Below are 22,095 nucleotides of genomic sequence, written 5' to 3' on the forward strand. Positions count from 1 at the left end.
GGCTCGCCCGCGAGCCCGGCTGTGTGTTTTGGAAGCGGCGCAGCGGGCTGCAGTGCTGTGACGCCCGGAGCGGCCAGCGCCGCCCTTCCTTCCCCCCGGGCTCGGGCGGCGGCGCGGCGGCGGGTCCGGGCCGGGCGGGGCCGCGGGCTCCCGGGCGGAGGGCTACAGGGAGGGGACTTCGGGGCGGGGGCTCCAGGGCGGGGGCGCGGGGCCGGGCGGAGGGCGGAGGCCGCGCACGCCCAGCCCCACGGCCGCACCGCGCCTCGCGGGACAGGTTGGGCAGGCGGGGCGGCGCCCGGCTCCGGGGAATAATGAGTGTCTGTCAGGCCGTCCCCGGGTGACTGGGCGGGGCGGGGCGGAGGCGGCGCGGGAGGCGAGGGTAGCGGGGGAAGGGCGCAGGGCGGGGTGCGTGTTTGCGCTAGTGACTCGGCCGACCCCTCCGGCGGCTGCCTCCACCCAAGTGGGTGGGGACCCGCCCAGCCCGGGCGGCCGCGGCGGCTCCCTCTCCCCTCCCTGACCCTCCCACCCCGGGTCCCAGCCTCTACTTACCCCGCCAGCCCTGGGAGGCTCGCAGAGCGAGCGGCGCCGGCGTCATGTGACTGCCCGGAGTTGGTGCCAGGAGCCAGAGGGGAGCCAGGAGCGGAGCCGCGCGGAGCCGGGGCCCGAGCTGGAGCGCAGCGCGAGCGCCCGCCGAACCGAGCCGAGCCGCGCCCGCCGCACGCGCGCCAGTCCCCGTCCCCTGCGGCCGCCACCGCCAACGCCGCCGGGACTGGAGCGCTGACACCACTGCATCCGCGGGTTTCCAGGCAGCCCGGATCCGGGCCTTTATTTCTCGCCTGCAGCGCTCAGCACCGCGCCTCGAAAAGTAAGTCCCCTCTCCCTCACCTTTCCTTCTCGCCCCGACTCCCGCTGCCCCCCTTTTCGGCTCGTCCGGTTTCCTTTTTTTTTCCCCCCAAGGGGGGGCGCGCAGTGAATGGGTTGGGGGTGCAGCGCGGAGGTTGGGGCGCTTCTGGGCTTGGGAAAGTGCAACAGCTCCAGGCAGCCGGGGGTTGGGGTGGAGGAGGAGGCGAGGAGGAGAGGGCCCCCGGGTTCAGCGGTGGAAAGTGTGGGATTGGGGAGAGCCACCGTGCGGATCGGCGGGTGCGGGGAGCGAGGCTGGCGGCGCCTGCCGCGGCCCCAGTTAGGGCGCGGGCGGGGGCTCACCTGTGTGGTCCCCCGACAGCCGCCCGCCCGCCCGCCCGCGATTCCCTCCAAAGCCCCAGAAATCTCAGTTCCCTCCGCGTGTGGCAACGTTGTTTGGAGAAAGGTAGCGCAGAGGCCGCGCGCTCCCGCTCCTCCCCCTCCTGTTCCCCCACCTCCCGCGCTCTCCCCCTCCCCCTCCCCGCCCTCCGCCTGCGCCCCCAGCAGCCCCCCTCCTCGGACGGGGCGTGCTGTCGCTCACCCGCCGGCGGAGCAAACTTGGAGCAGCTTCGCGGGCCTTCTGGGAAGAAACTTGGGGCGATTGGGAGTGAAGGCAAACATCCCAGTCTCGGTGCTGGAGCCCAGGAGCTGCCAGGGCGTCTGGATTCCCGAGGGCAGGAGAAAGAGCTGGCCGGGTTTGGAGAGTCCTCCTCCGGTGCAAGGAGAACCTGCCGCAGTGTCTGGAGCAAGGATTGCAGCGTGGCTGGAGGCGGAGAACGCCTTAGGCAACTGCCCGCAGTGTTAGGGACCCGAGCCGGGTGGGGACTGAGGGACGGATCCCTGGACCCGCACCCTTGGGACCTACCTTTCCGAGTGGCTTATTTGGAGATGGCAGACAATACCTGGAATTGTCATAGCTACTTCTTTGGCAGATAAAAGAGAGAACACTCTACGCTGCTTTAAAATTTACAGCAATATACAATAATACTAGATGAAGAACGTGTGAATGGGACTTTTTTTAAAGTCAGGTTAAACGGAAATTGGTAATTGCTCACCTTCTTGTATTTCACTAAAATAAACATTTTACACTGAATTTTTTTTTACTCAGAATGTATTTTTCCATTAATGTCATCCAAGACACTTAAATGTATTTATATTCTCACAAGAATCTAGTATATGGAGAAAAGTATGAAGTAGTATTCTGAGTTCATTTAGATTTAGTATCTGTAATTATTAAGCAAAATCAAGTGGGGAATAGGGCAGTTGTTCACTATAGGTTATTCCACAGAACAATTTTGTGCTGTCCTTTGCTGAGTGCTTTATGTATGAATTTGAGGAGCATTTTTAAGAGAGAAATCCATCTGGATGATAATCTGCGTAGCCCAAGAGAAGACTTGCTTCTAGGGAAAAAACAATTTAATAACACTAACATCTTCAAAATTTTGTGAGTTAGTATCTTTAAAAGAGTTAGTAGTATCTTTAAAAGAGTGGATGAGTTTCTTCTGACTTGAAACATGGATTATGGGAGTTGCCCTTATTCTGTTAACAGAACCTGAAATGGGATGTTTGATTAATTTCATTTAGCTCCCTAGAGAAACTGATATCTCAGTTTCTACAGTCAGTGGGATTTGCTGCAGAACTGTTAGAAGAAAGCAGCCTAATGTACTGTGGGTGAGGTCAGTGAAGATAGGCTGTAAGGAGCATTCTGTTTGCATGAAGAATGCAAGTATGAAAATCCTAACGTGAGAACAACAAAAGTAACTGCTTAGACCACAGAACCTTGTCAGAGGTAAAACATGACAACATAGCTTTGGAGAGAGCTATTGTTTTTTTCACTGCAAAGTTTCTAAATTAAAACCCAATCTTCTGGTTGCTATGGACACAGTGATGCCTTTTTTTCCTTCTTTTCTTCTTTTTTTTTTTTTTTTTACCTGTAGTTATGTCTGCCCACAGATTCTTAAATCTCTGCTAATAGAAACCTGAGTTAAACAGTACTGGCTAACAAAATAAAGAGAAAAATCAGAAAAGGACTAGTGAGCGGATTTTGCTACCTTAAAAATACCTAAAGGAAAAATAGACATTTTAGGATATCTTATACAAATTGATACTCTATTCTGCAGATTGTATAACAATTTTGGATTAAATGAAATATCAGGAACAGAATCAGATTCTCAAAAGGTGGATTTTTGTAAATCTGTGTACATGTAGAACAGATGTGCAGCTGTGTGGACGTATCTTCGTAACTATGCAGTTGAAAAAGACAGTGAAAATTTGGGGTGACTCTAGATGTCCCACACTCTTCATCTTAGAATTTAGTTCTGTGGCTCAGGGACACTTACAGTTGGTCCCACTTCGGTTATGCGGGATGACCCCAGTGTCAACTGAATTCTCAGCAGCTGTGCTGTCTCATTTTCCTCTTGATGCTCTGAGGCTGAACAGTGATCATTACCCTATTACCTTAACCCAGAATTTGATCGTGACTAGAGACCATCCATTAGGATGGGGGAGAAAGAGACAAAAGAAATTGGTAGGGAGGCTGGTGTTAATTAGGAAGGTTTCTGCTGCTTGAATATGATAAAATCACATGTTCACTTACGGTGTTTACTGTATGTGGAAGCTCCTATTTGTAAATAGGGCAGGTCCCCTGTATAAAGCTGGTGTTATTATTCACACCCATAGAACAAACACCTCCACCCCCCTGTTGTTGTCTTAAAAAACTCCAGCTGCTCATGAATATAGGGTCAGGGAGGGCCGGCTAAATGTTTCTCTGTGCTTTCTCTCCAGCACAGCCAGCAGAGCTGTTTCCTGTTCTTTGTTTCAAGGCTGGGGTTTGCGTCATACATTCCAAGTGGCATATGTGTGCTCTTTCCTGTTTCAGGCTGTTTTCTGGTAGATCAGTAGCCCAGACCAGGCCGTGGTCCCTGCCCCTAAACTCCCTATCCCCACCCAGGGAGTTATCATGTCTCTACACACTTACGATTGCCTAAGACGCCTGTGTTATGTCATAATGAGAAGTCAGTTAACCTTTTCACATACACCCTTTGCTCCCATGTGTTTGTATGGGTGAATAAATGCTTTTACCTTTTTTAGTTTATCATTGCCAGCTTGTGATTTTAAGAAATGTGTGTGCATGTTGGCTAGAAATCTAAAGGAGGTTGTTTTGTTTGTTTGTTTTTCATTCTTGTTTTGAGATAGGCATTTTGCCCTGAAGCTGTCAATTTTGGATGGGGTTACCACCTTACAGTTTAAGAAGATCTAGCATGATCTGAAGGATGTGGCTCACCCTTGCATTTCACACAGGACATTCAAGGCACAGGAGGCTTCATGGGATGGAGAACTCAAGCAGCCTTGGCAGCTTGGACAGACTTGGAAGTCTTGCTTATGTTTTAAGGGAGAAATCTTCTATTGAAGCAAAACATAAGATGTATTGAGAGTACTACAGGATTATTTCTTTTTAAGGACAAAGATTTGACTGTATGCTGCATCTGATTTCCAAACTGTTCTAAGAATAAAAAGCTCAAAAAAAAGGAGAACTGGAATAAGTTCATTTAATGATAGTTTGGAAATTTTTAACCTTATATTTTGAAGACAGAAGGAGAATGCTCTTGTTTTTATTGTTTTACAGTAACAACTTTCTCATAATCCACCCCCTTTTTTTTGGTATATTCTGTCAGTTGTGAGTTAGCAAATTTCTGGATTAACCATTTAAAACCTACTTTAACAAACTATTTTTCTGTGGTTCTCCGGAAATGAAGTTTTAAAAACAAGGTTGGAAAAGAAAACTTTTGACAAGTTTCCCCCTTAAATGTCTTATTTGGGGATTTTCTCTAAAATCTAAAGGAATTATCTGCAGTGTTCTCTAATGGAATTGATGGAATGAGTTGCTGAGGAAGCACATCAGGCCCTACCTATTCTTCCCCAAATCGGTAATAATAATAATAATAATAATAATAATAATAATAATAATAATAATGCTTTGGTTTTAACATCTCTTCCCATCACGTTTTTCTTTGATAGATAAAAGGGAAATGCACAATATGCTATTAAGAAACCTACTAGGGTCAAATAGTAGGATATTGACAACCTTCCAAGAAAAAAGATGGGAGTTTGGAAAGTTTCAATAAGATTTTTCCTTTCTTCTTTGGAGGAAGCAAACTTGCAATACTAAGCTGCTTGTAGGACAAGAGGCCTTTAAACTAAATTCATAAGTAACCCAAATTGAAGTAAGTTTTTTTGGTTTAGTTCCAAAGTTGTGAACAATTCAACTAGATTTGGTAGACTGAGTCTTTATTTGGCTTACCCCAAATCATTCTTTCCTCCCTATTTGTTGGGAGAGGGAGGTGGTTAATAGAGGTGATTAGGATCTAATATGTTCTGTCAGGAAAAATTCTGCAAGCTTTTAAATGTAAGCTAAACAGTTGGGGAAAATTGTACCAGTCTGATAGTTATTATAATTACCAAAAAAGTGAGGGAGGTGAACACAATAGTTTCATCTCTAAACCATGTAAATCATTTATCTCCATCCCCCCCCCTTTTTAGATACTTGACTTCTTAATTTGTCCAAATCAACATTTCTGCTATAAAATGAACAGCTTTCTTAAGTGGTTCTTACTCTCTGTTTTCACACCCAGTTGTGTTTAAGAAAAATAAATACAGGCAACCTCATCCTTTAAGTATCAGGAATTACATTATTCTGGAAATTGGGTTTCTTTCTGAAGTGCTTCAGTTATCATTGGTTATAGCTTAAAAAAAAAAATCCTAGAGACATAAAACAATTGATATCTGGTTTGCTAATATGTAGTATTCCAGCCAAAACTCATGATGGAGTGAGTTGGAAGGGAAGGATTAGGATGGCTTTTAGCATTCTCATTTTCAAGCCTGATCTGTCCCTTTCTTAGACCCCGTTTCTCATCTGAAGCAGTAATGCCAGAGCTCGAGACAGGAAACCAGACAGCAGTCTGCCCTGATAAGAGAGGGCATTGTCTAAGGAAGGTAGCCCTGCTTTCCCCTCCTCAACTCTCCTTCCTTGAAATTTAGTAGTAATAAGAGACACAATGCTATAGACACAGTTTCTGAACCAGAACTAGGACTGTTTTTTCCCACAGCAAATATATGTATGTATATACATATATACACATACATATATATACACACACACACACACACACACACATATGTATGTCTCTATGTATATCCTTTTAACTGGCTCTGTGCGTTTTCTGGAAAATCACCATAGTTAGATGGCACATTAGAAAAAATTATCAGTATATTTTGTATCTATTGGTCAGAGTATTTAATAGTAAGTTTCTTTCTCTAGCAAAGCAGATTCCTAGAGCTATTGGAAACTCATTCCTTTGTGTTGGCAGGCCGAATACATTATCACTTCCCCCATCTCATTATTAAGGGGAGCTGGAGACTGAATGTAGTCAGCTAAGTGGCCCTTCAGCCCGTGCATTCCGTGTAACCCTGGGTCTAGCTCTTACCCTCTTCCCGGAAGGGGGTGCCTCCTGAGACAGCCCCCTTCCAAGAGGACCCTGAAGGAGCCCAGCTTAACCTGGGACATGCTGAAGATGGTTGCCAATCTCTAGAAGGCCTGGGGCTCTCCAGAGATGGCCTGGAGCTAGTCTCAACCCAGATCAGTGGAGTTTGGTCAAATCTAGACAGAAGAGGTCCAGCAGACACTGAGGTCAGAGCCTTCTACCCTGGAGAGCGACCTGTGATCCAGTGTGGGGTTTTTCTCCTTTGTCCCATATGCTCTTCATTCTAACTACTGTTCTCCGAGTCTAATCACTGAAATCCACTCTTCTGTTTGTTCTTGCACTTTACACCCTGGTACCTTCCAAAGCTTTGCACCTCCAAACCGCTAACATTAGGAAGTTCAAGTTCCTGTTCCACTTAGTTCTCCAGACAAGGGTGTTTTGTCTCCCAAGCCTCCTGAGTAAAGTTTTCACATTTACTTTGCGTTTCGGGTTTTAGAAGATGATTTTAAGGCTAGCTGCACTGGCCCCTGGGCAGATTTTCCTTGTGTGAACCCCTTGTGTACAGTCACTCTGAGGCCCTTGCCCTTCATTTTATCCTAGCATGTAAGAAGGGTAGTTTGACATCCATTCATGTATTCATCTCACAAGTATTTACTGAGCACCTACTCATTAGAGCTAATCTAAGATTGCAGTCATTTTTCTCAGTTATGCCACAAAATGGAGTAGGTCCAGAGTGATCTAACCTGAAAAGTCACTTGGAAATCGTAATTGTCTGCTGGAACCTCCCCATGGCACTGCCTTCCGTGGGCCAGTGTGGCACACACACCCCACGCCCCTGGCCCCAGGGGAGTGCCCCAACTGTAAGATGATTCTACTTGAGAGTGAGTCCCATAGCACAGAGTGGAGCAGACCAGCAAGAGCCGCGAGTCTGCAGTGGACAAACTTGGCTTCTGGCTGCAGCTCCAGCCAGCTCTGTGAATTTGGGCGAGTCTTTTCACCTCTGTTCCTCCATTTCCTCATTTCTAAAATGGGGACGAGGACCTGACCCTTCCACCTTTGTACAGTTATTATGAGGATTTCCGTATTTACTTGGGTGAAGCTGCCAGTTTTTTCTGAACAGTTTTATGGATGCACTGGCTAATAATCGGCTAATTGGGGCCTTCAGAATGTGTCTTTTGATGTTGCGTCCAGGCATGCACTGAGACAGGGGAGGCATCAGGGACCAGTGAAGTCACCACTGCTGTAAATACACTGCCCCTGGTTCCAGATCCCCGAATGACAGACCTGTCTGCAGAACTCTCCATCCCACTCTTGATGTGTGTTGTCCCCTGCCAGGGAGACAGCAGGGTGGAGTGCCAGGTCCACCACCGGCCTTGAAGTCTGACTGCTTGGGCTTCAAATCCCAGCTCTACCACTTTACCAGCTGTGTCATCTTGGGCAGATTAATTTACCTCTCTGTTTCGGTGTTATCAGTAAAATGGGAAGGTAGTACCTCCCCACCTCATAAGAATGAAATGACACAGTCCATGTAAAGAACAGCACCCAGAGAGTGCCAGTAGGAAACCTGTGACATCACTGAGCCCCTGGCTTTCCTTGGTCAATAGAAGAGGCTTAAAAGAAAACAAACCGAGTGTTTGTTACACACACACCTTGAAGTCGCCTCTTTCTCTTCTCTCTTGCTGTCATTTTTTTCCCCCGTTACACACACACACACACACACACACCTTGAAGTCGCCTCTTTCTCTTCTCTCTTGCTGTCATTTTTTTTCCCTTATATTAGGTGTTTTTTTAATTTGTTTGTTCGTTTTGCGGTACGCGGGCCTCTCACTGCTGTGGCCTCTCCCGTTGCGGAGCACAGGCTCCGGACGCGCAGGCTCAGCGGCCATGGCTCACGGGCCCAGCCGCTCCGTGGCATGTGGGATCCTCCCGGACCGGGGCACGAACCCGCGTCCCCTGCATCGGCAGGCAGACTCTCAACCACTGCGCCACCAGGGAAGCCCCAACCTATCTTAGGTTTTAAAACAGAATAGAGACCTTGACACTAGACTTGTTTAGAAGATCTGTGGGTGGGTAAAAAAAAAAAAAAAATCAGGATGATGCTGATAAGGTCTCTGGAGGACCCGGAACAGGCAAGGTTAAGGTTAGGAGCATACCTTTTTTTTGAGGAAGTTTGGTTTAATAGGTTTCCTTTAGGTTAGGTCCCCTTACTCCTATTACTTATTTAAGGGAGGTTGGTTGGTTTGTTTTTATTTGAGGGAGATTTCAAGTGCATTCGAAGGGAAAGGGAAGTGACTGTGGGACTCCTCATACCGGCTCAGTGCTTTTATATTCACTCCTTTGGGCCTGGCAAAAAACTTAGTGGACGTTCCCGATCTCCTCTGGGGAGCAGGGAGGGAGCCCCTCTAAGGGGATGTAAAGCACTCCTGTCTTCAGGTGCTGCCAGTCCGGGTGGTGGTCCTGGGCAGACCATTTGTAAAGTAGAAAGGCGCAGCCTATCTAGGTAAGAAGAGGTGGCCTCAGATTGGTCAGGGAGCGATCAGCTGGCTGCGCCAAGCGGCGAGGGCCTTGAGCTGGTCTTTGAAGAATTAGGAGGATTTAGATAAGCCGGAAGGGGACGGGCATTCCACCCTGGTTGCCCAGCGTCAGGGCCGAAAATGAACAAAGGCGGGGTAGGGAGGCGGGGGTGGGGGGACAGGGCAACCAGCGTGGAGGGTTCCTGGTGGAGCTGGGGCCGCTGGTAGGAGAGGGGACGCTGAGCGTGGTGCTTGAACTGACTCTGCAAGCCCTGGGGGTCCCGTCGGAGGAAGGTTTGGGAGCTTGGGAAAGACCAGCTGAGAAGAGGGCTTTGAGAAGTGTAGGTGGCAGGGGCGTCAGGATGGATTCTCCATCCTGGGATGGACTAGTGGAGGTGAGACCCCAGTAACACAGTCTTGAGGTACTGAGGGCCTGGCCCCCTGGTGGCAGCGGTAGGTGTGGAGAGAAAAGTTGGGGAGGAAGGCTTAAAAGATGACCTCTAGGCTTCCACGGTGAGTGACGAGAAGATAAGGCAAATGGGGGAGGGGAGCAAGGAGGAGGAGCGTTTCCGTCTGGGAGGGGTTGAATTCTCTTACATAGCACTGGTGCAAAATGCTTTTTTGTTTGTTTACTTTTGAAGGAAGAGGGCAGTATTAGCTCAGTTCCACATCCAGAGGTTCTGTGGCTCTGAAATAAACGTTTAATGGAGCATCCTCAGGAGCCGGGGGAAATACCACCACTTCTTTCTGGTTATTTGCAAGGTTCCAGCCATCTCCGCTCAGACTGGAATTTCCAGGAACTGTCAGCTGACCTGAGCCAATTGGTCCCTCCCAGTGCCCTCCCCCCCGGCAGGGCGGGGCCCCATGGGTGGAGGCCCCTTAGGGTGGAGTTGGGTGGGTCTCCAGTGATAGGGCACCCAGCGGAGAGGCAGACGGAGGCAGTGGCCTCACGCAGCCCTTCTGGGTCTGATTATATAACACTTCACAGAAGAAAACTGAGGGCTGAGGCAGACCTTGTAAGATGTGTACACAGCAGGAGTACACATTCGAGGTGCTTTTCAATTGAGTTGAGGTGGCTCGCCCTTAAAACTAAAATACAAAATTGTCCGAGAGCGTGAAGGATGAAACTGAGTATGTAACCTCAGTAGGGAAAATGATGAGTGTTCGCTAAAATTTCTTTAAGAAAGATGTTGTAGGCCACTAACTAGGTGGCCTTGAACTTGAGAGTTTACTAAAGGGTATGGGCTTGGGTTTCCCCTCCCCCACCCCTGCTCTGCTGGGCTCCAGCTGGAAATGTGTAGGGAGGTTGCTTGGTCGTTACCTTTGCACCTGTCCTTATTTACATGCAAAGGCAATTGCTTCACTTGGTCTTTCCGAAGTACAGGGTGTGGGCAGAATCTTATCTGAAGCCATGTCCTGTTTGGACAAGTCAGACTGCCTTGGCAACTCTCCATAGGGTGGAGCAGATGGGCGGATGCAGGAAAGTAAAGTTGGGTGGCTCGTTAGCCGAGAGGGGAGAGGGCGGATTGTTTGCTCATGGGTCATTACAGTTAATCTGAAACTAAGTAATTAACTTCTTCCCCATTTACAAAACATTTTCATGTAAAATAACTAATTTATGAGGGGCAAAGATTCAGAAGTGTTCCATGGAGTTTTTCCTTTCGCACCAGCAATAGAAGACTGAGCTAGGAGACAGATCACCGAGTGACGTGAAAACGAGACGCCTTTCCAGGTAGGTGCCAGCATTTGGCTGTCCTGAAAGGAGGCTCTGACTTAGAAATGCCTGCTTACATCTGTTGTCTGGCCTCTTGTATTTCTGGCCAGAGCAGCTGCCTTTAAATATTCAACTCCTGGGAGCTCTTGGAAGAGTTTGGGTACAAAAGTAAAGAAAGAAAATTTCTTTGGAAAGGAAGTTGAGCTACAGGGATGTTGCCTGCCTGCCCTGGTCCTCCTCCTGACCAAGAATTACACACACACACACACATTTTTTGTTTGTTTGTTTGAACTCTTTTCTTAATTTTTTTCCCTGAAGCTCCTTTGGGGAGGAAGGGGTGAGGGAAGGCAACATGCTTCCCTCCTTTAACATCCAAACACTTGGGAGAATTGAAAGGGGCGCTTACAGACGGTGTGTTGGTTTGACCATCCTGTTTTTCTCCTTACACCTGGCTGAGGTCGGCTAGGAAACAGATTAGCTTTGAGGGAGGCAGGTAATCTGGAGCCTTAGGGTCAGGCTGGGCTGGGGAAGAAGAATACAGGGACCCTTTGAGTGCATTAAACAGGAGATGAGAAGGGACAATGTCAGAAGCAAATCCTGATACATCACCAAGAAATTGACTTGAGATGCGCACATTCTCTCTCCAGACCCCCTTCCGTCCCCCGCCTCACACCTCTCTCTCTCTGTGTCATGCTTCTAAGGAAGGGGCAGTTATTTATAAGGTTGTTTCTGTAATAAAATGAGCTGTAGCTTCAAGACGAGCTACTTTCAAAGGAGGCTGGCAACATAACCTCCTCTTACATTAGGGCCTGTCTGTATTTCTAAGCTCTGCGGCTTATTTGTACCCCCATAAAGCAATTGTTGAGTAGGCCTCTTGGAGGGCTGGAAAGGCGACGAAACTATATTGCTTGTGAAACTTCATGTAAGCGATTCACCAAAGCTTTTTAAGACGTAAACATGCGGTTGTGCATTTTGGCAAAATTCTGAGCCTTCTTTTGACATCTGAAAAGTCAGAAATATAAGTAGAGAGAGTGTGAAGGGAAATCTGTTTCTTCCTTTTGGAGGAAAATTCAGTTGTATTGGCCCTTCCCAGCAAAAGAACACGGTTAGGGGAAGATGACATTTGTTCCAGTGATGGAAGATTATTTTGGCAATGGTGATGTTCCTATATTTTTGCTTTTAAGCAACTTGATAACTTAGAAGTTTTTTTAAACCAGTTTTGCCACTTTTTTTCCTCTTGTAAATGCAGTTGTGTTATCCTGGGATTGCTAGTTTAGAATGTATGTTTCCTAAGCTAGTTAAACACAACTAAGATGTAAATGTGTTAATGTTTGGGAAATAGTTGTAAGAAAAAACAGAACCATTTTGGGGGGCCTTCTCATCTCTGTGATAAGAATTCCTGAGCCTACTTAAAACCCCACCACGTTTAAAGACCTTGATGTTGGCAAACTCAATTTACCGCCTCTGTCCTAGTCTTTATACTTGTTTTAGTGCGCCACCTAATGGTCCTACTTGGGACTGCTGTCAGGGTTGTGTAGTAATAGTTCTACAGCATTTGTAGTTTACTCAACATTCTTTTAACATGATGGTAATAGCCCCAGAGCACTGAGTCGCCCACGCGTTAACAAAAGCCACTAAGTTTAGGAACCCCAGTTCTTCCAGTGCGTGAGTTACTTCCCAGTTATATGGAAGGCCCTTTGGAGACACTGCAGTCACTCTTTTCTGATTCTAGATCAGAACCCAAAGACAAGATCAATGCTCGTGGCCAAAAGTGGTCTGTTCAGAGACAGAAACAGTAGGTACAGAGTCTAGACGTTTTCTGCAGTAAATTAACAAAAGCCTGATTTGTGTTAATGTGTTTGATTCCCTTCCTAAATTTGGTTTCTTTCTAGCTTAGCTTCCGTCTTATTTTTATTAAAAGTTTTAATTATAGAATTAATAAATTTAAAAACGGGCACACAGGTGTGTATAAAGCTGCTGCCCCACCCCTCCCAAGAAGCTCTTGTTAAGGGTTAGGGTGTGTCTTTTTCTTTTCTTTTTTTTTTCACCACGTGACCTCCTCCATATCCTGTGACTATCATTAAAAGTATAATCAGTCATTTTAGAAGCTACCAAATTCAGACCAAAGTGCTGTTAGGCATGTGAATGGACAGTGAGTTTGGTTCTGTTCATAGTGATATTTGAATTTTGCACAGACTTTTTATTGTCCGGTGATGCATTTTTTAGCTAGGAGTTTCAAAATGAGGTATTCTCAATTGTATCTTGCTTCTTCATTTATTAATACTTGTGTATGAGAAATATCCCTTCATCAGTGATTGAGTTACTCTTTGAGGTACAGTTCTGAACAAATAAACATACCTTTACAATTTTTTTTTAATAAAAATGAATCAGGTTTTGTTAGAAGGGATGCTTTATGTTAGACGATTTTTTCTCTTATAAGTCTTTCAAAGCACTAATTTCCCTAAATTTAGATAAAACACAAAAATCAAAGAATGAAAGTAATTTAGGTAACGTCTTAAAATGACCCAAGCTATAGCAGGTTAATGTGTAATTCATTTCTAAATGGGTTCAGTTCTTATGGCTATAGGCGTTTGAAAAAGTTATTGAAGGCTTTATGAGCTAAATGATGGTGTTAAAATTTGAGCCAAAATGAGCTACAGAGCCCATCATCTTAATTCCACCGCGCTGCTCCTGCTTGTAGGAAAGGATTCCAGGTAAGGCGAGGTGTGGAGATGCTAGGAAGCTATTGCGATGGTACAGCAGTCAAGTAAGTGACAAGGCCCTATGTAAGATCTCATACAGGGTGTAAGCAGCTCTTACCTTTGAAACTGAATTTAGTCTGGGTTTTTTAAGGGTGGAGGGGATTGACCTCTAAGGCTAGGTATCTTGGCAAAGAGACAAGTACCTGGCATTTCCGAAATCGGAACTAACAAATTTAGTGCTGTTTGTACAGTATATAGATCCAAAAATTGTGTGCATATTCAGTGATATAAACGACTTAAGAGGGCAAAAAGAGGTTTTTTGTTTTGTTTTGTTTTCATCTCATTTGATTTTTCCCAAAACCTTGAAGGTAAGTGTTTTAGGAAGTAGGCAAAGGAGGTGTCCTCTGCATTTTACATGTGAAAAAGGGTCTCCCTTCTCCTGTCCCTCATGTCAGGGGTCAGGTGCAGATCTCCTGCTTGAGTCTACAGATCAGGACTCTTTGCTTACACTCCTGAGAATGTGAGTACTTTTGTTTAGAAGGATTTGCAGCAAGATACTGTCTAGTGGAGTGGATGAATCTGTAAGAGTAAATTAAATTTAAAAGGCTTGGGGGAGGATGACCAGCTGTGGGACGAGGCTGCTGAATTATCTGACCTCATTGATATAAGGAGGCTATCTCACGTCTTTTGTTTACGGTCCGCTGTAGGGCCCTGGACAGCAATTCTTAGAACCATATCCATCTGTACAGCTGCTAGCCTGGGAACTGGTTAATAATAGATCCAAAGACACAAAAGGGGTTTTCATCCTTCATTATGAAATCATCCATTTTTCACTGGCTGTGGGGTTTGTTCTTGCTGGGATACAGAAGAGGGTGGTAGCACCATTGATTTGAGCAGCCTGGTATCAAATTGTGTTCACAGATTATAATACGTCCTGTGATGTAGGAAAATATAATTTTGAAGTCAGGGACTTATGTTGAGTTAATGATGATATTCACGTGTTGTCACAAGACCCAGGACGGTCTTTCTTCAATGAAGCAGTGAAGCACAAGAACTACACAGTATTACTTTTATAAGTGTGTGTGATGATATCTTAGTTTAACCCATAGAGCATGGACACCACTGGCTACAGAATTGCTATCGTGGAGGTGGGGATGGGATGTTTAAATACTGAAATACAGGAAGTAATCTAAACCAGGGATTTCTATACCTTTTTCTGGTAGAACTCAATCTAGAACTTGTTTACGTTCCCACCCAAACCAAAGTAATACATAAAGACCTCACTTCTAACCAAATTTGGATAGGAGGTGCCTGAAGAAAGTTGTTGATGATCTGGGTAGTATGCGGGCGGTGGTTCTATAACGTATGAAACGCAGTTAAATGTTCAGCAGACTGAATATTTTGTCTTGTGAGGAAGTGATTGATTTGATGTACTTTAGTGCTAGAAGTGGACAGTGTAGAACACAGGAGGAAAGGGATAACGCAAGCATCACAAAAGGCGAAGAGAAAGATCCAGCGAATCAAGATGGACATTTTCTTTACATTAGGCTAAAGATTGGCTTATTTCCTTATGAGGAGAAATTAGAGTAAATACAAGGTAATAGTCTTCATATTAAAAAAGTACTTAGAGGGCTTCCCTGGTGGTGCAGTGGTTGAGAGTCCGCCTGCCGATGCAGGAGACATGGGTTCGTGCCCCGGTCTGGGAAGATCCCACATGCCGCGGAGCGGCTGGGCCCGTGAGCCATGGCCGCTGAGCCTGTGCATCCGGAGCCTGTGCTCCGCAACGGGAGAGGCCACAGCAGTGAGAGGCCCGCATACCGCAAAAAAAAAAAAAAAAAAAAAAAAGTACTTAGAAAGCCATAAGCAGGGACTGGGAACTCAAGACCTGAATATAGGCATTTCTCAAAAGAAGAAATGTGGGGAATTCCCTGGTGGTCCCGTGGTTAGGACTCTGCGCTTCCACCGCAGGGGGTACTGCTTCGATCCCTGGTCAGGGAACTAAGATCCTGCGTGCTGTGCAGCGCCGCCCAAAAAAAAAAAAAATCAACTTGTAAAAGAAGAAATGTAAATGGTAAATAAACATGAAAAAGACTCAGCTTCAATAATTAAATCAATAGAGAATAAAAATCGTTTGTCATTTTGATATTAACAAATTAGCAAAGTTTTCATTTTTTTTAAATGATCATGCACATTGCTGGTAGGAATTTTGGGAAACAGGTTCTATTTTACTGATGGATATTATAGAGTATCTTTGCTGGATGATACAGCAAATGCTTTGGTAAAAGTACATGCTTCTCGCTCTAGAATTCCCCTTCATAAAATTTATCCTAAAAATTAAGGATGTGCAGGAGGATGTAAGTATAAAAGTGCTCATTGCTATCTGTAATGGTGAAAATGTAGAAGCAACTTAAGTGCCCAATAAAAGGAATTTTTAAAAACCTGATTGGGGACTTCCCTGGCGGTCCAGTGGTTAAGACTCTGTGCTTCCTCTACCGGGGACCTGGGTTTCATCCCTGGTCGGGGAACTAAGATCCCGCAAGCCGCAAATATCTGATTGGTTCACACAGTGGCACACTGAACTTGATGGTATGGAACCACACTTACCGAAAAAGAAACATTTTCCCAGTAAACTGTTAAGTGAAATTACGGGTACTAGGTAGTATGCATATTACAATCCACTTTAAAAGAGAGTTTGGAGGGATAAAGACAAATATATTCACGATGGTTGGTTCTAAGTTGTCTTTTTGCCTGCCTTGGTTTTTTCTGATTTTTCTGTAACAAACAAAAGGGGGAAAGGAAAGGTGTTTAACATTCGTATATAATGTTAACTTCTAGTGAGCCGCACAGTAATCTTGAACAAGCATGGCTGCTCAGAAGAGGCTGTACCTATTGTTCCAGAAACATCAGGGTTTATGTATTTGAGTTAGAAATGCCCGTTGGCTCTCACCCGGTTATGACCATGGAGTCTGGTTTTAATTATATAAAATGGCATCTTTCATAGGTAAGGGAAACAAATTCCAGCCATTCCGGGGGCAGGGGAGGGGAAGGAGCAGAGAGGGGGGAAGGGTGGGGAATATTATATATATTTTCTTTTTACTGATTTATATTGAAAGTAACCTTGGGATTCAGAGAAACACTTTGTTTTGTTTTCTAGGCCAAACACCAGAGCACCCTAGAAAGCATAATTAAAAGAATGCTCATGTTTGACCCAGTCCCTGTCAAGCAAGAGGCCATGGATCCTGTCTCGGTGGTAAGTTTTCCAAAACCGAACACCTCTTCTTACTTATTCCAAGTGGTAATAACTCTACTGTGTGTTGTGTTATTCCTTAAAGCCACTCGTTACTGGACAGGCATTTGATAGGCAAACTTTTCTGAAAGCCCCTGGTAGTAAGTGAGGTAAATACCCTCCTAGCAACTGTGCTGGGATCCGTGTTTCCTTAAGCCCTGTGCCCCAAACCCCCACCTGCCCCCAACATGTGATCAGCGCAGAACTTGGGCCACAGGAGCATCTGCTCACAATAGAAGTAGTTTTACAAAACCCCCTCAGTTACCAGTTTTTTAGTTTGAGTTCTCAGGATTATTGGTTTTGGCAAAAATAAGTTTGGCTAGATTAATTTTTTTAAATTAACGTGTATTTAGGGATATTAAAAAAAAAACTGGTATGCAATGTTTATCATGATTAGGAAGCAGTTTCCAAATGTACCTACAAGAAATCTGCATCAAGAACGAGTTTACCCATAATTCAAAAGGAGTCCTGTACCGCAATGTTCATTGCAGCTCTGTTTACAATAGCCAGGACATGGAAGCCACCTAAGTGTCCATCGACAGATGAATGGATAAAGAAGATGTGGCACATAGATACAATGGAATATTACTCAGCCATAAAAAGAAATGAAATTGAGTTATTTGTAGTGAGGTGGGTGGAGCTAGAGTCTGTCATACAGAGTGAAGTAAGTCAGAAAGAGAAAAACAAACACCGTATGCTAACACATGTATGGAATCTTAAAAACAAAATGGTTCTGAAGAACCTAGGGGCAGGACAGGAATAAAAACACAGACGTAGAGAACGGACTTGAGGACACGGGGAGGGGGAAGGTAAGCTGGGATGAAGTGAGAGTGGCATGGACATATATACACTACCAAATGTGAAATAGATAGCTAGTGGGAAGCAGCCGCATAGCACAGGGAGGTCAGCTCGGTGCTTTGTGACCACCCAGAGGTGTGGGAGAGAGAGGGTGGGAGGGAGACGCAAGAGGGAGGGGATATGGGGATATATGTATATGTATAGCTGATTCCCTTTGTTAATACAGCAGCAACTAACACACCATTGCAAAGCAATTATACTCCAATAAAGATGTTTAAAAAAAAAGAAGCGTTTACTTAGAGGTGTTTTTCACTTGAAATCACCACCCAGACTATATAGAAGAGTTTCTTAAACATGTTTGTGAATGTCATTTTTTTTAATACTGGAAGAAAAAAAAGTACTCCATTTTATCTCATGTAGTGTTTAGGCTGTCCTTCAAGGAGCTGATTAAAAAGATGAAAACTGGGGGACGGGGGAACTCCTTGGTCCTTTTGCATGTAAAAATATATTAAGAATAAAGTGATTTGCTTAAACTTCTAGCAGCCATATGGAGCTGTGACTGGGGAGAAGCTAGGGAAAGAATGAACTTGACCCTGATGATGGAATTTCGTATCACTCAGAAAAGTCTGTGACTGGGAGGGAATTACATTCACTGTTTTTTTCAACACCTTAGTGCTAAGCTAGCCCCTCCTGTGAGCCAGGCGCCTCTACATGCTTCTCGGCCACCAGGGAACAAGTAATTAGTCCAGGTGTTTATAGAGGTGCAACACCAGTGCTATGGAGGTGGGACATGGGTGACGACAGAAAGGTGTCCATGACTGCAAAGCAGGGAGTGGCTCAGACTTGAGGAGATCTGGTTCAGTGAATATAACAAGGCCACGCTCCCAATTCTGTCCTGCTCTTTTCTTCCATGGGCTTGGAAAATACTCACAAAGGGAAAAACTTGGCCTGAGTTGTGTATCTGAAGGTTGGTAATGACACGCTTGCAAAAATTAGATCATCCTTATGCACTGGCTGTGGAGGTTCCTGCCAAAACTGTTTATACAAGACACAGGGGTCACTCCGAGGCCCTTGGAACTGAGTTGCCATGGAGATTCCTGTGCCAGTGAAGTGTTTACCACTGTGTACAGTGAAAAGTTGTCAGGAAATAACATTCACCTTCCTGCATGATAACTGGATAACTGCATGTCTGAATATGATAATAACAGAGCAATAAGAATTATATTAATCAAAAACTAAATTGACTTCTAATGTTACTCGTTTTGTCATCAACCCCTTCCCCCAACTACTGCATGATCATATTGAAGGAATATGAAGGTATAAAATTTCCCCGTTAATTATATCCTTGAAATGTGAATAGGTTTTTAGTACTGAAGAATATGATTAATTTGATAAATGATGCAGGACCATCAGTGATGCATTTTGTAATCAAGCATGAGAATGTGTCACAAGAGCCTAATTTAAAGCTAAAATGAAGTTGGCACAATACAGTTAAGTGCAAGGAAATACACTTTGCCGAAAAAATGGAAATAAGATTAATTTGAAGTAACGGTTATACTTGTAATGCTGGAACTTATATTAATATATGGAGTTAAAATATGTAGAAGTATTTTTGCAATTAATGGTCTTTTTCTCCTTCATGCTCTAGTTTTCAACTTCTGCAGATGCTTATAGGATTTAATTACATTGTCTCACCAAAAGGTAGTTTCAGTCCTTATAATAAAGTTTCTTTTTCTTAATTCAGCAAAACCTCAGTTAACTAAAACATACGGGGAGTAGGGCATTGTGATTATTTTACATGACAAAATTAAAAGCTTTTGTTTCCACTCTTAAATCTTCATATTTTATCTTTCCTGCCTTCATAGGTGGAGTATATGAAACCTGATTTATTGTGCCTTTTTTCCTTTTTCCTTTTTAATTCTGCCTTTGACCTGAAGGTTGAGGTCTTTGTTTATTCAAGTCAATGTTCTAAACATTAAGCCGTAGACATGTGTAAGATTCTTTCTGTTTTAATTCCACATATGAATAAAAATATTTTACAGAGACCTATTCCCCTCCCCCACTCCTTTTTCTTAAAAAGTGAGAAGAGCAGAAGCAATCTGCCTATTTGGTATTTTGCTATAGTTTAGAGAAAGTGAGGAAATGTCATTTTTCTCTTGCTGAAGTATAAGCCTTCATACTTCCCACTAAACCTTGTGCCTTGAGGCACATTAGACTTTGGATTGTCAGTCCTGTTAAGATTTGCAAGAATGGGGAGCAGAGTACACCTGCCTCTGTGCCGTGGATCTCTGTTACTTATATCAGTGCGATGCTGGCAAAATCATCAGCAGCTCCCTGAGCCTCCAATTTTTTTTTTTCTTATTTGTGAAATTGGAGATTTTTAATTTGTAAAATGTGAAATGGCAGGTGTATATAAAATATGCCCATAAAGGAGTTGTTTTTACCGATACTGCCAAAGAAGTTTGAAAATTAGAACTTAATTCAGGAAGTGAGAAAGAATTTTTAAAAGTATTCCCTCGTATTCTTTTCCTACAGGAAGATTACTTTTGAAGAACGTGTATTTTTTTCTGTTTCTTTAATGAAAATTATCATCTAACGGACTCCTTAAAGATTGAGAAGTACTTAGAAATCAGTAGGCCCTCTGCTGTGTTCTGACAGAAACTTGTCATGACTTTTCTGAGCCTGGTAGAAAGAGAGCTTTCTGCCTTTGTTTGCGTAGAGGGGCATGACATTTGCTGTTTCCAGCGAGTTTGTTTATAAATGCACCACGCCTTCCTGCACTTGGAAGCCCACCCTTGGTATGAAGATTCCTTTGACTTGCCATCGCCCTGTAACGGAGGGCACGTGGTTTTCATATGAATGAACAGTGAAACAGAGACTCGTCCACGTTTCATGGAGTCACTCCATCCACTTAAACCATCTTGTAGTGGAAAACTCACCAAAACTATTTCCAATAAAATGAGAAACTATTAATTCTCACTTTCATATGAAGTGATAGCACTGGAAAATTATCCAACCCCTGTGCCTTCTTCCTCACCACACTTAAAAAAATCATGTTTTTGAGAATCAAAGAATTGGTATTATCCTGAGCCTTGTCAGTAGTAAAACCTTGCAGGGAGAGCCTGTTGATTCACATCGTCCGTTCATCTGGTGTTCTTTGAGCACCTGGGCTGGACCCTCATCTCCCAATCCAGTGACAGGAAGCCGCCAGCAAAGAAATAACCCACAGCGCGGAGGTGTGAACACTTGAATGCGTGTTACAACAGAGGGAGAGAACTTTTCTTAACAGCAGATCTTCTGGAAAAGTAAACCCATTGCTGCCGCTAGTGGGGGTCAGGAGTGGGGAAGCCCTGCGTGAGTCTTGTCTGCAGGCTGCTCTGTTCCCGTGAACAGGGCTCCTTGAGTAAGCAGTATGCATACGAGCCAGTGGATGCCTGGCAGTGGCCGGAGGCCCTCTTTCTGCCTCATCAGTACTTGCCTCTGATTTGGATTTCACTGGTGCAGCCACACTTATCTGCATTGCTTTGTTAGAAGACAGGAATGGTCTGGAACAGAGAAGAAGCAACTATTACCAGGGTGTATCCACCCAAGGTACACACCCTAAGCAAGCCCGGTATCAGTCCTTACACTGTGGAGAACCAGACTGTTGCAGGCTGATTGCAGTGGCTTATATGCTCCACCCAAATAAACATGTCTCATAGAAGGTTCTGGTAAACATTGCTATGAAATTTGCTAGTGAGACAGTTTGAAGAACCACATTTCTTCACCCTTTGGCAAGGCAGTCGGACTGGAAGTTGTTAATAGTGTACTCAGTCATGTGCCCAGGTCCCAGCAGTCCCCCTGCTTTTAGCCCTAGAGTCTTACAAATGCCACATGTCCAGTATAGCTGGCAGGGGGCGTTCACGGGAGGGCAAGCTCTCTGCAGAACTGTGCACAATGTTTGTAAAACTTAGCTCTATGTGTGGATGTTTCTTTCTTTATGGCTTGAGAAACCTGAGACTGTTATTAAATTTGCAACTCTCCCAGGTTCTAAATTCCTGCTTTCCTTAAACTCACCCCACAGATAGAAAAATCCAACAATGACAGCAATAAAAGTATGTCCTCATTTTGCTTCCTATGTAGCTGCCAATAAGTTGGCATTAAAATCTAGGTCATAGGAATGTCTTTGAAGACTTGGGCTGAAAATAAGGGAGAAGCTACAATTCCATGAGTAGAAACAATGAATACTGCCTCCCATTTCCTGGAGTTTTTGTTTCTCATACCAGAACTTTTGCCCTTTAGAAAATTATATCAAGATGGTTAAACTTTAGAACCAGGAGAAATCTTTTTTTCGTCCTATAGTTAATTACTTCCTTAAACCCTCATTGTACAAAGTTTGTAATGTTTTGTTAGCAAACCTTGTGCCTCTTTTTCTTTTGCCTATTTCAATATTTAAATTTAAATCCATTTCATATTAATATTACTGCATATTTTGGGCCTCTCACCTTGTGTTGCACCGGTGTGTGTCTAGTTCTAAAGAAAGGTAGAAACAGTCTTTACCTCATTTTATCCCTAATATGTAATTCAAAGCTATTTTAAAAAAACAATTTGTATATTTTTACATATTCATGTTTCCTGATTTTATATCCTCATGTCCTTGTTTTTAAGCAGTATTATTAGTGAAAATTCTCCCCGCCCCCATCTTTAAATTGCATTTAACCAG

General features: G+C 44.4%; 1 protein-coding gene across 3 annotated transcripts in view; it reads left to right on the forward strand.

Moving 5' to 3' along the window:
• The first annotated feature begins 726 nt into the window (after positions 1–726).
• The window catches only part of KLF3 (KLF transcription factor 3), a 36,548-nt gene continuing 15,179 nt past the window's right edge, over positions 727–22,095 (forward strand). Inside the window, exons 1-3 of one of the 3 annotated variants that reach the window (XM_019928351.3) lie at positions 728–865; positions 10,564–10,625; positions 16,464–16,559. In XM_019928351.3, the coding sequence (XP_019783910.1) occupies positions 16,503–16,559 (57 nt within the window). In that variant the 5' untranslated portion in view covers positions 728–865; positions 10,564–10,625; positions 16,464–16,502. Of the gene's footprint in view, positions 866–10,563; positions 10,626–16,463; positions 16,560–22,095 lie in introns of all 3 variants that reach the window. The other 2 variants (XM_019928352.3, XM_033856922.2) reach the window with 2 other exon arrangements.

This window comes from Tursiops truncatus, chromosome 5 (assembly GCF_011762595.2).
Source record: "Tursiops truncatus isolate mTurTru1 chromosome 5, mTurTru1.mat.Y, whole genome shotgun sequence".
In the NCBI taxonomy this organism is placed as follows: Eukaryota; Metazoa; Chordata; class Mammalia; order Artiodactyla; family Delphinidae; genus Tursiops; species Tursiops truncatus.